Source organism: Piliocolobus tephrosceles, chromosome 15 (genome assembly GCF_002776525.5).
Source record: "Piliocolobus tephrosceles isolate RC106 chromosome 15, ASM277652v3, whole genome shotgun sequence".
Classification (NCBI taxonomy): Eukaryota; Metazoa; Chordata; class Mammalia; order Primates; family Cercopithecidae; genus Piliocolobus; species Piliocolobus tephrosceles.
The window spans coordinates 43,611,104-43,626,295 of record NC_045448.1 but is presented as its reverse complement, the minus strand read 5'-3'; the positions used below and the strand labels follow the sequence as shown (position 1 = coordinate 43,626,295).

The following is a 15,192-nucleotide window of genomic DNA, read 5'->3' as shown; positions in this document are numbered from 1 at the left end:
AAGGTTAGTGCCCCGGAAAAATGTATGGCCAGACAAGTGTTCACACACAGGAGAGGCACAGAGAGTGTAACACCCAGAGACTACTGTGTTAAAATGGCTTCAGATTGATATGGAACCACTCTTGATATGCTAGTAAGTGCAGTAAGCCGATTATAGAACAATATATGAGGAGAGAGGTGTAGATGGACGTACATCAAAACATTAAACTGGTGGCTAAATTTTGTTGGTAAGTTTGTGGTGATTTTTAGATTTCTCTTTGCAGTATTCTTTTTTGTCTATTTTTTCCTCAATATAGTGCTAGAATAATTTTTATAAAGCTTTTAAGATAAAACAAAATGGTGCCTGGCAGATGTTTTGATTGATTCACTAAACCTCCGTTGCTGACCTGTTTTGTCCAGGCCCTGACTGGGCTCTGTGGAGTCTAGCAATGAATGGATCATGCCAAGGGTTGCCTTATTGGTGGGGGTTACCGCCACTCTTGCTCTCTGCACCTTATGCTTGGTGCTAGGCAAATAGAGATCTGCAAGTAGCTTCTGTGTTTCCCCAAGGGCCTCTCATCCGTTGTGCCTGCATATCCTTACCTGGTGGGAGAGGGAATAACTCAGCTTTTGCATAGTCTGACAGTTCTGAATTTAAAGCTGCTTGATTCTCATTCTTTATCCTGATTTGTTTGTTTTCACTAATGTCCGCTTTATCCCATTCACAATTTTTGGTGATCTCCTTTTTTCTTCCTAGGAGCTTGAACTTACAGAGCTTCAGTTTTTCCTTTTTGGTTATCACTTTTATTGTTTTCCAGGCTAGTTTTTGATCACATAGATAAACGTTTGAAATGCCTGTCACATGGCCGGGCGTGGTGGCTCAAGCCTGTAATCCCAGCACTTTGGGAGGCCGAGACGGGCAGATCACGAGGTCAGGAGATCGAGACCATCCTGGCTAACACGGTGAAACCCCATCTCTACTAAAAAAAACTACAAAAAACTAGCCGGGCGAGGTGGCGGGCGCCTGTAGTCCCAGCTACTCGGGAGGCTGAGGCAGGAGAATGGCGTGAACCCGGGAGGCGGAGCTTGCAGTGAGGCGAGATCGCGCCACTGCACTCCAGCCTAGGTGACAGAGTGAGACTCCGTCTCAAAAAAAAAAAAAAAAAAAAGAAAGAAATGCCTGTCACTGAAGAATTTACCCCCAGGGCTCGCTATATCTGCAGTGGTAACTTGTTAGCCTATTCGCTTGTTTGGGTGAACTAGAATTGAACTGTTTGTAAACCAGTGAGATAAGCTTTATTTATTTGTGTTTAAGAACATTTCAAGCTCTGGCAGGACACTCAGTTTATTAACTCAAATGATGATTCTGAATGTCACTACATTTATAGCTAATGATGCATTTTGTGAAATTATTAGTGTGTTACTATCTTGGTCATAATTCCTTTCCTCCTTGCCTGTCTTAAGGACTCTGTCCTTGCGTTTCGCTTCACTCACTTGGCAACTGTTTATTGGGCACCAGCTGTAAACTGGGCATTATACTCAGTATCTTAAATATTGTGGAGAAAAAGAAGTTAGCTATGGTTTCTTCCTGTGCAGAGTGTATAATCTAGTGGGCGAAATAAGCAAGAAAACAGGAAGTTTCATGTATGACATGCTACCTGTGTTAGGGAAAGCACAGGGTGTAGTGTACAGCTGAGGACAGGTACCTAAGCTAGACTTGAGATATCAGGGAATGTGTCCTGGAAGAAGTCTGCCTAATCCCAAAATTGAAAGATTATTTGGAGTTAGTCCGATAAGAGGGGTGCAGTGGGCAGCAGAGACAGTGGAGGTGTTCCTGGAAGAAGGTACAATGTTTGCCACAATCTAGACGGTAGACAGAGCATGGAATGTTGATGGAACTGAAAGACATGGTCCTTAACCTACAGAAATCTGTGCTCTAGTTGAAGTGATAAGGGACACATTTAGTGAAGGTGCTTGGGGTCACCATGTTTCTACTCTCTAGACTAGTCCATCTGCTCTTGTATCTCTCCTATTCAGAAACTGTCAAAGCCCATAAGACAGCAAAGCTGTTAGTTTGGCATTCAAATTTCTAAAATAAAATTATGCCAGAAAAAAAAATTGTTCTATCTTCTTTTGTCGTGAAGTCCTCTTGTCTTTCAGTCAACTTAACTACTTTTCCCTTCTATGCTATCTTATCTCCTTTTTAACCCAGTCTTACTAATTTTTCAAGACCCATTTCGGTTTCCATTTTCTTTTTTCTGTTTTTGAGACCCCGAGTCTCCCTCTGTTGCTTACCCAGGCTGGGTTGCAGTGGTGCAATCTTGGCACACTGCAGCCTCTGCCTCCCGGGTTCAAGCAATTCTCCTGCCTCAGTTTCTGGAGTAGCTGGGATTACAGGCACGTACCACCACACCCAGCTAAATTTATTGTATTTTTAGTAGAGACGGGGTTTCACTGTGTTGACCAGGCTGGTCTCGAACTCCTGACCTCAAGGGATCTGCCTACCTCAGCCTCCCAAAGTGCTGGGATTACAGGTTTGAGCCACTGCAGCCTGCCTTGTTTTCCATTTTCCCCACAAAACTATCCATAATGTCTCCAACCCAAATGATATATTTTCCAACTCTGAACTCTTATTGTAAACATCATTCACTTGACTCTTAAAATGGTTTGCCTTATGCTATTATTAGTTATATCGTATGTGAATACTTGTCTTCTTAACCAGGTTTTAAGCTCCAAGAGCACTGACTGTCTTTTACTCTTAGTATTTCCTATAGGAGCATGTAGGTACTTTAAAAAAATATTTGCTACTTTTGTGAAAAACATACCATCACATTACAGTTTTGATTAAGTGGCAAGTGAGAGAGAAGACTCACATATTCTAGGATTCAGAGCAGGGAGATTCAAATATGACCTAGAATGGTCCTATGATCTTGGCCTTTTAAAGTAAGGCTGGATTACAGACCTTACATGGGCAGTCCAAAACCTATGAAATTCTTTCATATAGAGGCACTATTACAAATGGTGATTCTTCACTCAGTACAACTATGAAAACTAATATGGTCATGGTTAGCTGAAGGCTGGTGTTGATATCAGCCTAATTTCTGGATTCAAGATGCTGTAGAGTCTACAGTAGACCTTTTGGTGTAATTGAGAATCAGAAGTTAAGTCCCTTAGATAATTCTGATTCTCCTACCCTCTACCTCTTGAGAGTCTGCTTTATAATACACAAGAATTGTTAATGTTGCGTATCCTTCAGACATACTATGTGAATATTTAACCAAGTCTTTACTAGCTTTTGGCTAATGCAGAGTTGCGATGATGCTCCCTGGCGAGTACATGGAGCTCAGCTCTTTTGTCTTTGTAGTAAATTAGAACTCTGGCCTTTTAGCTGAGCTAAACCAGAAATAGGATTGACATTTCTGTGTTGAGGAACCTAAGAATGTTAGAAGGATACATCCTGTATGCTCAATGCTTGAACAAGGTTGAAAATATCTGTAGAAAATAATTTTGGTGTTTTTAAACCCTGATAGATGCATAGTTGGTACTTCCAAGTCCGCACCATCAAGCATGGCCACAATAATTTTAACAGTATACTTTTGAGAAGATGTAGTCAAAAACCTACTTTGCTCCTAAAAACAAAACAATTAGTTAAAATGTTCACTGAAGTTTAATTTTCAGTAAGTACCTTCTTTATATACCTTCCAAGATAGACTAGTTGGTAAATATTTGCTAAAGTAACTGCATGACATAACTTCCTGTTTGGGACAATTAGCTTAATTCAATTAAAATAATGACTTTAATCCTAGAATAGGAGCTCCACTGCCCTTTTCTCAGTGGTATTATGGTCAGCAGAGCCAGTTATCTATCAGGCAGTTTCTAGATCATAGTGATAGAATCATGTGGTGTGCATAAGTGAGAATATGTGTGTTTCTTACTCAACCAAGAGATAGCAGGCCACTTATTTCTCTGGAAATTAATAACTAATTCCTCAAGAAGACATATTAGTTGCCTTTCTGTTTGTATAGTGAGAGATTCTGAATGAGCAAATATACTCAGGAATCCCAATGCTAAACTCAAAGATTTACCTTTAAGTGACTCCTCTTCACAGAATCAAAAGTCAAGGAAAGGACATTAACAGTGGAAATTGATGTTCTTGACCAGTTTTGCTCTGAGGTGGTCAAGAATATAACAATGGTCTGTAGCGGAGTGATTTTGCTTTCTCCCTGTGTAAAACAGTGATCCTGTAAAACTCAAGTTTGTAATTTATTAACAAGGAAATGTACATATAATCATTTGTAGCTGCTGGAGACTAGCAATAACCGAAAGGCCTGTCATTAGGGATTAAGTAAATTACAGTCAATCATACAATAGATTACTCTGTAGCCATTAAATTGAAGAGAATAGATCGGTGTGTGTGACATGGAATAATTTTGCAGATTAGGTGAAAAAAACTGAAGGTGCAGAAAAGTGTATATAATATGATTATTTGTAAGGAAAAAACTACAAACTAAAAGTATGTACCTGTATGCGTTGAATATTTTAAATAGGAAAGCTGAAATACTATTACACAGTTCTCTATGAGGAAGGGTACTGTGGGGAGTCTAGTGTGTTTTCTAACATTTGCATTTTTACTTTTTCCATTAAAATATCTAATAAATAAAAAAGGAAAGGAACATATTTCGGATAAAATGTTCAATAAATATTTAATGGGTCTGTAATTTGGAAAGGGAGTAAGAATTTCTTTTTTTAAAAGACTTTTGATTTTATGAAATAGGTAACAGATTATGTATAAAATATGTATAAGGTTTAAAGAATAACAATGCAATAAACACCTTGGATCTAACACCTAGTTTAAGAAATAGAACATTACAGTAGTCTCCCCTTATCTGTGGGGGATACTTTTCAAGACCCCCAGTGGATGCCTTGAACCATGGATAGTGCTGAACCGTATATACACTATATTTTTTCCTATGCACACATAGCTGTGATGAAGTTTATCTATTAGATGCAATTAGAGATTAACAACAATAACTAATAATAAAATAGAACAATTATAACAATCTGCCAGCATCACTACTCTTGTGCTTTGGGGCCATTATTAAGTAAAATAAAAGTTCCTTGAACACAAGCCCTATGACACCAGGACAGTTGATCTGGTAAGAGTTGGCTACTAAATGACTAATATACAGGAAAAAACATAGTATACATACGGTTCAGTGCTGTCCACGGTTTCAGGCATCCACTAGGGGTACAGAAATGTATCCCCTCAGAGAAGGGGGGACTACTGTAATGTTCCACTTCTCTAGCTAGGTGGTAGATCCAAAGTGTTTATTGTTTTATTCTTTAAAGCTCACACACAGTGGGGACTGCTATACTGCAGTTTACTCATATTTTGTTGATGAACATGTGACTGCTATGCATATGCTTGTACAAGCCTTCTGATGCCGGTGTTCAAGAGTTTATCTAGGCCATTTACTTTGGAGTAGCATTCTTGAGTCACTGGGTAAACACATCTCTGACTTTCAAGAAAATCCCAAATTATTTTTCAGAATTGTAGTAATTTGCATTTCCATCAACAGTGTCTGAAAGATTCAATACGTGGTATTACCAGACTTATTAGGCTTTGCCAATAGTCTTTGGTATAGTATTTTTTTTTTTTTTTTTGAGAGGAAGTCGCTCTGTCGCCCAGGCTGGAATGCAGTGGCGTGATCTCGGCTCATGGCAAGCTCCACCTCCTGGGTTCACGCCACTCTCCTGCCTCAGCCTCCCGAGTAGCTGGGACTACAGGCACCCGCCATCATGCCCAGTTAATTTTTTTGTGTTTTTAGTAGAGACGGGGTTTCACCGTGTTAGCAGGATGGTCTCGATCTCCTGACCGCGTGATCCGCCCGCCTCGGCCCCCCAAAGTGCTGGGATTACAGGCGTGAGCCACCGTGCCTGGCCATCCCTTGGTATAGTTGAGCATCCTTTCTACTGTTTCTTGACCACTCATGTTTATCTTCTGTGAATTGCATTTTGATAGGTGTGTCTATTTTTATATTATTTGTCTTTTATTCAGTGATCACTTGAGTTCTTTGTATATTCTGGATACTGATTATGTAATTCTTAGATATATGCATACAAATGTTCTCCCCATTTGTGGCCTATATTTTTATTTTAAACTTAAGAACTTTGTTATCCAGAGGGAGACACTATATCTTCCAATGCTGTTCATTATATAAACATACTTGAATAGAGTCCAGAAAGTCCAGAACAAAGGGCAGTCAGTGCTTCACTTTGCAATAGTGACACAATGGCAGTAACTCATCTTGTCTCTCAACAGCATCTGTCTCCCATTTCTGGTGAAAATTTGGGTGAATTTTCCCATGAATACATCACACTGTTGGCTCCTTCAATTAATCTAAGTGATAAGTTGGCACCAGATCCATTCAGTTTGTCTCATACAACATTTAATTAAGGTTACTACCAATAGGACACCAAGCAGCAGGATGAGCTCAGCTTTCAGTATTGACATCAACTATGCCTCCCAGCACCTCAGATCCAATCACTTGTACAAATCCAACAAATCAACAGAGTCTATGGTAGAAACTCAAATGGCTGTCTTTTGAAGTTTTTGTATTGACCTTTCCATTTAGCCCAAGCCATTAAGCCAGGTACAGCAGAATGTGTTAGTGATTGTACAGACTTTATCTTAACCTGTAGATTAGAAGTCTAAGAAAATTTTTCATTTATATTGTTATGACTTGCCCTGTAAATTGAAGCAAATCTGAATGGCTTTATGGGCTGAAGTGCTATCAGTGATGACCTTAGTTAAAATCAGTTGATACATTTTGTACCATGTTTTTAATTGAATGACTCTTATAGCAGAACTAACCAACCACAGGGTGTGCAAAAATAATGAGTTGCTTATACCTCTGGGAAGCTTCTGTGAGTAGCCAAGCCTAACCCCATTTTGGAGAGATCTTCATAGTCATCTGAGAGCTATATGACCTACTGGTGGTATTTCCTTAAACATTTGAAATTTGCTTACAACCACCCCTAAGGTGCAAATCACCGTGTTTGGTTGGGGGGAGAGTTAATGCCTGCTTTCACACACCTAGTACCCCTGTAAAGAAAGCATTTGTTTACAGTTTGGGGAGTTCCCTACATCAGCTGAGGAGCATATGTTAACAGTGCCTTCATCGTGGTCTAACAATCTGCTGGTAAATCTTAAAGTTTCTAGTTTAGTCCAAAGAATGTATTCTAGTCCTTGGTTTTGGAGGGACTGCTTAAGTGCAGTCATTCCAGCCTATCCTGTTTTGCCCACACCAACAGCTGAGTGGCATTCAGCTGTCCCTTGCAATGATTGAGCTATGGCTATAGAAAAGGGAAGGGCATTCAGAGATATTGATGGGTGTTTTGCAAAGGGTCGGGTGCTTGGAGCCAAGGCCATAACATAAGAGTTTCTGATAGACTTCTCAGTAAGGTTAAGGGGAAAGCAATCAAATTGTGCTTCAAGCCATCTGAGGTAGGCTCACAGACCCAGCAGTTGGTTAAATTCAATGTGTTCATGACAGTTTGGGGGAAGAGCAGAGCATTTTCCTTGGTGAGGAAGGCTCTAGGGGCAATTTGAAAAAACAGACACCAGTAACGTTCTTCCTTCCATTGTACCTCCCGGGGTCTGAGATAGTCTCTTCCCAGGAGTCAAGGTTATTCTCTCTACTTCCTCAAAATCAGTTGTCCCATTTCAGTATTTATAACTTTGTCTTTTCTCCAGTTGCTCCCTACTTGCAACCAGACATTTTGTCTAGAATAGTCAGATGCAAGAGGGACAAGACGTTTTTATAAATCTTACAGAGACCCTTTATATACTCATGGGCCACCTTAGGAAGACTCAGCAAGCTGTGTACTCAAGCAAGTAGTCATTATCTTATGATTTAGGACCAGGTTAATCCTTTTAAGAGAATCCAGGTGGCTAAATAGAATTAAATTAGAATTTCCTAGGGCCCTTTTGCCCAGGTTGCCACATGGAAGGTGTACTAACTAGGCTGCCTGGATTTGTCATTAGGGGAAAGAAAGAAGCATCATGCCAGGAATGCTCAGGGCAGAATCCCAAATTTTCAAAATAGGTTAAAAAAAGCCCTTCATGCATTTCTTTTTCATCGTTGTCGTCGTCTTCTTTTTTTTTTTTTTTTTTTTTGGTGGCAGGGTCTCGCTCTGTAGCCTTGGCTAGAGTGCAGTGGCATGATCTCAGCTCACTGCAACCTTTGCCTCCCAGGTTCAATCAATTCTCTTGCATCAGCCTACTAAGTAGCTGGGATTACAGGCACATGCTACCTCAACTGGCTAATTTTTGTATCTTTAGTACAGACAGGATTTCACCATGTTGGCCAGGCTGGTCTCAAACTCCTCAATTCAAGTAATCTGCTGTCCTCAGCCTCCCAAAGTGCTGGGATTGCAAGCGTGAGCCACCCCACCTGGCTATTTCTTTTCTCTCTCTTTTTTTTTTTTTTTTCTTTTTTTGAGACGGAGTCTCTTGTTGCCCAGGCTGGAGTACAATGGCATGATCTTGGCTCACTATAACCTCTGCCTGCCAGGTCCAAGTGATTCTCCTTCCTCAGCTTCCTGAGTAAGTGGGATTATAGGCGTGCACCACCAGGCCCAGCTAATTTTGTATTTTTTTTTTTTTTTTTAGTAGAGATGGGGGTTTCTCCATGTTGGTCAGGCTGGTCTTGAACTCCCGACCTCAGATGATCTGCTCGCCTCGGCCTCTCAAAGTGTTGGGATTACAGTTGTGAGCCACTGCACCCGGCCCCGGCTATTTCTTTATGCTGTTTTAAAGCCTTGAAGTCAATGGAATTTAATTTAATTTTTTTTTTTTTTTGAGACGGAGTCTTGCTCTGTCGCCTGGGCTGGAGTGCAGTGGCCGGATCTCAGCTCACTGCAAGCTCCACCTCCCGGGTTCAGCCATTCTCCTGCCTCAGCCTCCGGAGTAGCTGGGACTACAGGCGCCCGCCACCTCGCCCGGCTAGTATTTTTTTGTGTGTTTTTAGTAGAGAGGGGGTTTCACCGGGTTAGCCAGGATGGTCTTGATCTCCTGACCTCGTGATCCGCCTGTCTCGGCCTCCCAAAGTGCTGGGATTACAGGCTTGAGCCACCGTGCCCGGCCCTGGAATTTAATTTTTATACATAGTAGTGAAACAGGAAAGGTTCCCTTGTCCCCCTCACAGGGTGTGTGATGGGATCGTAGCTCGGTTCTTCATTGCCCGCTGTTCAAACCTATAGGGGAACATACAGACAGGCAGGCTGTGGGGCTCCCACTCCACAGCAGTGTCTAGGGGTGAATGTTTACGGCTGAAGCCCCAGTGGGTTTGTGTTACAGGGTGTTCTTTCAGTTTAACTGTCCATAGGCAGCTTGTGTTAGCTCAATTAGACCCCCTTCCTTATCACAAGTACAGAGGGCTTTCTGTATCCCAAGATTTTTGCCTGGGTATACTGGAAGAATTTGATCACATGTCGGCTTGGAGAATTAGTGCAGGGTTTTATTGAGTCAAAGTAGCTCTCAGCAGATGGGGGAACCAGAAGGGAGATGGTTTTCCCCTGGATTTGGGCCACTCGGTGGCCTGTCTCTTCTTTGACTGCCCTGGCCAAACTCCGCATTATTTCGCCAAGTGATGGCCTGCTGGCATGCTGGCCTGCTGGTGTCTGTTGGTATACTCTTGACATCCAGCTGCTTGTGTGTTCCTCCGCCCGTGTGCTTCTCTTGATGTCCAGCCACTTGTGTGCTTGCGTGCTAGGGTTTCGGGGGATTTTATAGGCACAGGATAGAGGCATGGGAGGCCAGGGTGGTCTTGGGAAATGCAACATTTGGGCGTGAAGGCAGGAGTGCCTGTCTTCACCTAGGTCCATGGGCATAGGCCAGGGGCGGAGCCTTCACCAGGAACCTGCCCTCTTCCTCCCAGCACTTCCCTGCCTGCTTTCCGTATCAGTGGGAGGTTGGGATCCAATTGTAATTTTGTCTGTGTAGATAGTCAGTTACCACACTGCATTTCTCTGTGATCTGCAGTATTAACTGTTTCACAAATCAAGATTTTATACGTGTATTAATGTATGTCTGCTCCTTTGCTTTCTATCCTATTTTATTGGCTTACTCATACCCAGAGTCCTTGAGTTTTATGGTATGTTTAGCTATCTGGGTGAGTCCTCCAACCTTATTCTTCTTTAAGATTATCTTTGCTACTCTTACTCTTGGTCCTTGATGTGTCTATATACATTTTAAAATCTACTTCTCAGGGCCGAGCGAAGTGGCTCATGCCTGTAATCCCAGCACTGTGGGAGGCTGAGGTGGTCCAATCACCTGAGGTCAGGAGTTGGAGACCAGCCTGGCCAACATAGTGAAACCCCGTCTGTACTAAAAATATGAAAAATTAGCCGGATGTGGTGGCGTACACCTGTAATCCCAGCTACTCGGGAGGCTGAGGCACGAAAATTGCTTGAACCCAGGAGGCGGAGGTTGCAGTGAGCCGAAATTGTAGCACTGCACTCCAGCCTGGGCAACAGAGCAAGACTGTCTAAAAATAAATAAATAAATAAAATGAAGTAAAATCAACTTCTCAGGTCACTTGCAGACACACAAACACGCGCACACACACACACACACACATACAATTACTGTGTTTATTGGAATTGCGTTGCATTTATAATCAGTTTGGGGAGAATGTCATGTTTATAATATGGAATCTTCTAATCTATGAGCATAGCACATCTCCTTTGTTTGTTTGAGACAGATTCTCACTCTGTCACCCAGGCTAGAGTGCAATGACACAATCTTGGCTTACTGCAACCTCTGCCTCCCGGGTTCAAGTGATTCTTCTGCCTCAGCCTCCAGAGTAGCTGGGATTACAGGCATGCACCACCACACCTGGCTAATTTTATATATTTTTAGTAGAGACAGGGTTTCTCCATGTTGGTCAGGCTGGTCTTGAACTCCCAACCTCAGGTGATCCGCCCAGCTCGGCCTCCCAAAGTGCTGGGATTACAGGTATGAGCCACTGCACCCAGCACCACATCTCCTTTTTAAGGCATATCTTTTTTTTTAAGCAACATCTCCCTATTAAAAATATGAAATACCAATGTAGAAAAAAAAAGAACCTTGATCTCTATCTCACATTATACACAAAAATTAATTTGAAATGGATCATAGACCTCAATGTAAAAGCTAAAACCATAAAGCTTCTAGAAGAAGACATATGTTTCTTAGGTAGAGATTTCTTAGGCCATAGAAAGCATGAATCATAAAAGAAAAAAATTGATTAAATAGTGGACTTTGTCAAAAATGTTTAAATTCTGCTCATCAAAAGACATTATTAAATAAGTTGGCAAGCCACAAACTAGAAGAATGTATATGCCATGCATGTATATGACCAAGGAAAAGCAACCTATTAAAAATGAGCAAAAATCTTGAAGAGATACTTCACAAAGGGTCATACCAATGACCAAAGCACATGAAAAGTGTTCAACATCATTCGTCGTCAAGGAAATGCAAATCAAATTCATGGGAGATACACCATTGCATACCCACAAGGATGGCTACAAAGGAAGGAAAAACAAAACAACAGCAAATGGTGAAAGGAATGTAGAAATCTCCGTCAGAAATCTACCTTATTTTTGGGAGTGTAAAATGGTGTAATTATTTTGGGAAACTGTCAGTTTCCTAAGTGATTAGACATGTTACAGTTTTATTCTCAGATATTAATTCAGGAGAAATGAAAACATGTTCTTAAAATGTCTTATATAAGAATTTTATAACAGCTTTATTCATAATAGTAAAGAAAAAAGAAAACAAAAAGGTAAAGAGCCCATGCCGGTCAAGAGGAAATTAATAAACAAACATACAGATTTCATGTAGTGGAATACTACTCAACAGAAAAAGAACCAGATTGATATGTTGAATAACATGGATAAATTTCATAAACTCTGTGTTGAGCGAAAAAAGCAAGACAAAAAAATGTATTATTACATTTATATGAAATTCTAGAATAGACAAAACCAAACTGTGATGATAGAAAGCAAATCAGAGGTTGCTTTGTGGGGCAGGAGTTTGCTGGGAAGGGGCATGGAGGATCTTTGTGGGATGATGGAAATTTTCTGAGTCTTCATAGGGGTGTGGAGTACAAGTGTATGTTTTTGTGGGTTGAATGGTACACTTGATCAGAGCATTTTGCTGTGTGTAAAAACGTTTCAATTTTTTAAAAGTGTGATACTCTGGATTTCAGTTAATAGGAACGTAACATGCAGAGTTGATAAAAATGGATAGGTTAGGGAATATTTATGTCACCCCTTCAGAGTAATTCTTTAATAGTTACGGAGACCGTATGATCCTAAATGCCATATTTAGCTTGAGCTTTTTGGTCAGTGGTGCAGTCTGAGGAGCTATTTTACTTTCATAGTTCAAGAGAAGTTTTTATAAAGTTGAAAAAGATAATTCTTACAAGTTCAGCAAGGATTGGATTTCCAGAACTTCACATGCCAAGACTGTGCTTCTCATAACCGTACTCCAAACCAGTGGTTCTCGATCAGGGGCTGTTTTGTCCCACAGGGTATGTTTGGCAATGTCTAAAGACATTTTCATTGTCATGATTGTTGGGGAGGGGTGTTGTGCTGCTAGCATCTAGTGAGTAGAAGCCACGGAGGCTGCTAAACATACCACAATGTGTAGGACGGCCCCCTGAAACAAAGAGTTATTTGGTCCAAACTGTCATTGGTGCCAGGGTTGGGAAAGCTTGTTCTAGACCTGCCCTTATAACTGAAGCTGAGTCAGTCTCAGTCAATCAGGTGTTGACTCTTATTTATCGTCCAAATCAGTTGTGGAAACTTGGCATTTGCACAGATTACATATTTGTTCCCCGATAGAATTTTGTATCAAATATTTGTAAACACGCATAAATTTTGAGATAAAAGTTCATGGATTGAGAGCACTTCAGAAATCAAAATTATCATTTATGTTGATTGTTAAATTCTTAAGATGCTGTAAATTCTGTTTTTAACTGTATTTAATTAAATAGCCAAACAAATAACTGTACTTATCTTCCTTTTTTTAAAAAAGGCTTTATTATCAGATCAAAGGGAATAAATGTTAATAACTTATTTCCTCCTTCTTTCCCAGAATGACGGGGAGAGAGTTTTTCTCTCGTTTCCCAGAACTCTATCCTTTTCTTCTCAAACAGTTGGAAACTGTAGCCAATGCAGTGGACAGGTAAGAAGAGAATTGGGTGGAGCAAAATGAACTCAAGGATGTGAATTACCGTAGTAAGTGAGATTTTTCCCTCTAGGCAACTGTTTTTAATACAGTTCTTCCCTTTTTAAAATTTGTTTAAATGTTTTCCTTGAGACAGGGTCTTTCCCTGTCGTCCAAGCTGGAGTACAGTGGTGGCCACCACTCCCTGCCCATTTTTGTATTTTTTGTAGAGATAGGATTTCGCCATGTTCCAGGCTGGTCTCAAACTCCTGAGCTCAAGCAATCTGCCCACCTGGGCCTCTCAGAGTGCAGGGATTACAGGCTTGAGCCACTGTGCATGGTCAGACTGCTTCCTTGTAATAAAATTGACTTTTTTATTAAAGTGCTTTTTTATAATTATATCATATTACTTGGTTCTCTATAGTAAATTTGTACCTGAAAAGTTGTGTAAAATCCTGTCTTTATATTTTAAAAAGCCTATTTTATGTTAAATTTTATCAAACTTAATTCCATTTTCAGTGGTATAGAAACTAGGAATCACATGGTGATTTCTTCTATTATGAATTATTTTCTTCCTATTTTTTAAAAAATCTGTATTTACATATTGAGTTTGCTTTATGCATACCTGTCGTTTTATATTACTGGCTTGTTGCAACTTACCATTGTGAAACTATAGCAATTAGCTGACTAATAGGATCACTTGTATTCAGAAATGGTTCTGGTCTACCTGAGCGAAACTGGCCAGTGTCCTTGGAAACACAGAGCAAGGCCATTACGAGGGCTTCCAGTCTTATAGTTCACCATTGTCTTAAAAATCACATTCTAGCTGGCGCAGTGGTTCACACCTGTAATCCCAGCACCTTGGGAGGCCGAGGCAGGTGGATCACCTAATGTCAGGGGTTCGAGACCAGCTTGGCCAACATGACAAAACCCCATCTTTATCAAAAATACAAATATTAGCCAGGCGTGGTGGTGTGCACCTGTAATCCCAGCTACTTGAGAGGCTGAGGCAGGAGAATCACTTGAACCCAGGAGGTAGAGGTTGCCATGAGCTGAGATCTTGCCACTGTACTCCAGCCTGAGCGACAGAAAAAGACTTCGTCTCAAAAAAGCAAACAAAAACACACACACACACACACACACACATTCTAAAGCTGGTAGTGGAATTTTTAGTATGGACTTCATAAAGCATGTGTTTCGTATTTTTCCTATAATTTTGCACTTGATATGAATGTACACTAATTGTCTATAACTAGAAAATAAAAGTAATGAATTTTACTTCTGTTTATGATGTATTTGCTCACAGTAGTTTATGCAAATGTGCTTTTCTGACATTTAGTGACTGTTCATGCTTTCTTAAATACATTTGGATGTTGAAAGTTTCACATTTCATACCCTGGAACAGGCACCTCTCTACTATAGGAACAATTCTAATTAAAGTAGCGTACTCTAATTATGCAAATGATTAGCTTTGAGAAGAGGATCCTGTACAAAAGCCCAATTCCCTGTTTTGCTAGCAGTTTTTTCTTATGATGTACATTTGGGAGATAAGAAGTGAACGTGGAAGAAAAAAAAGAAAAGAAAAAAATGGAAAACTATCCCCTTGATTGTGGAGTCTCACTTTATATACATAATTTTTTTTTTTTTTTGACATGGAGTCTGACTCCGTCACCCAAGCTGGAGTGCAGTGGCACAATCTTGGCTCACTGCAGCCTCCACCTCCTGGGTTCAAGTGATTCTCCCACCTCAGCCTCCTGAGTAGCTGGAATTACTGTGCACCACCACACCCAGCTAATGTGCACCACCACACCCAGCTAATTTTTCGTATTAGTAGAGATGAGGTTTTACCATATTGGCCAGGCTGGTCTTGAACTTCTGACCCCAGGTGATCCACCCCCCTTGGCCTCCCAAAGTGCTGGGATTACAGGCAGAAGCCACCGTACCTGGCCATATACATAATTATTTCATGAGAGAAATGTTTGAAGGAGGAGTGCTTCA

The 15,192-nt window shown here is 40.7% G+C and overlaps 1 protein-coding gene across 6 annotated transcripts in view; it reads left to right on the top strand.

The window, feature by feature from the left end:
- Window positions 1-15,192, top strand: part of THADA (THADA armadillo repeat containing) — a 356,633-nt gene that overhangs the window by 141,565 nt on the left and 199,876 nt on the right. For all 6 annotated transcript variants that reach the window (XM_023195714.1, XM_023195715.1, XM_023195711.1 and 3 more), the window contains one exon: window positions 13,123-13,212. In XM_023195714.1, the coding sequence (XP_023051482.1) occupies window positions 13,123-13,212 (90 nt within the window). The remainder of the gene's footprint in view (window positions 1-13,122; window positions 13,213-15,192) is intronic.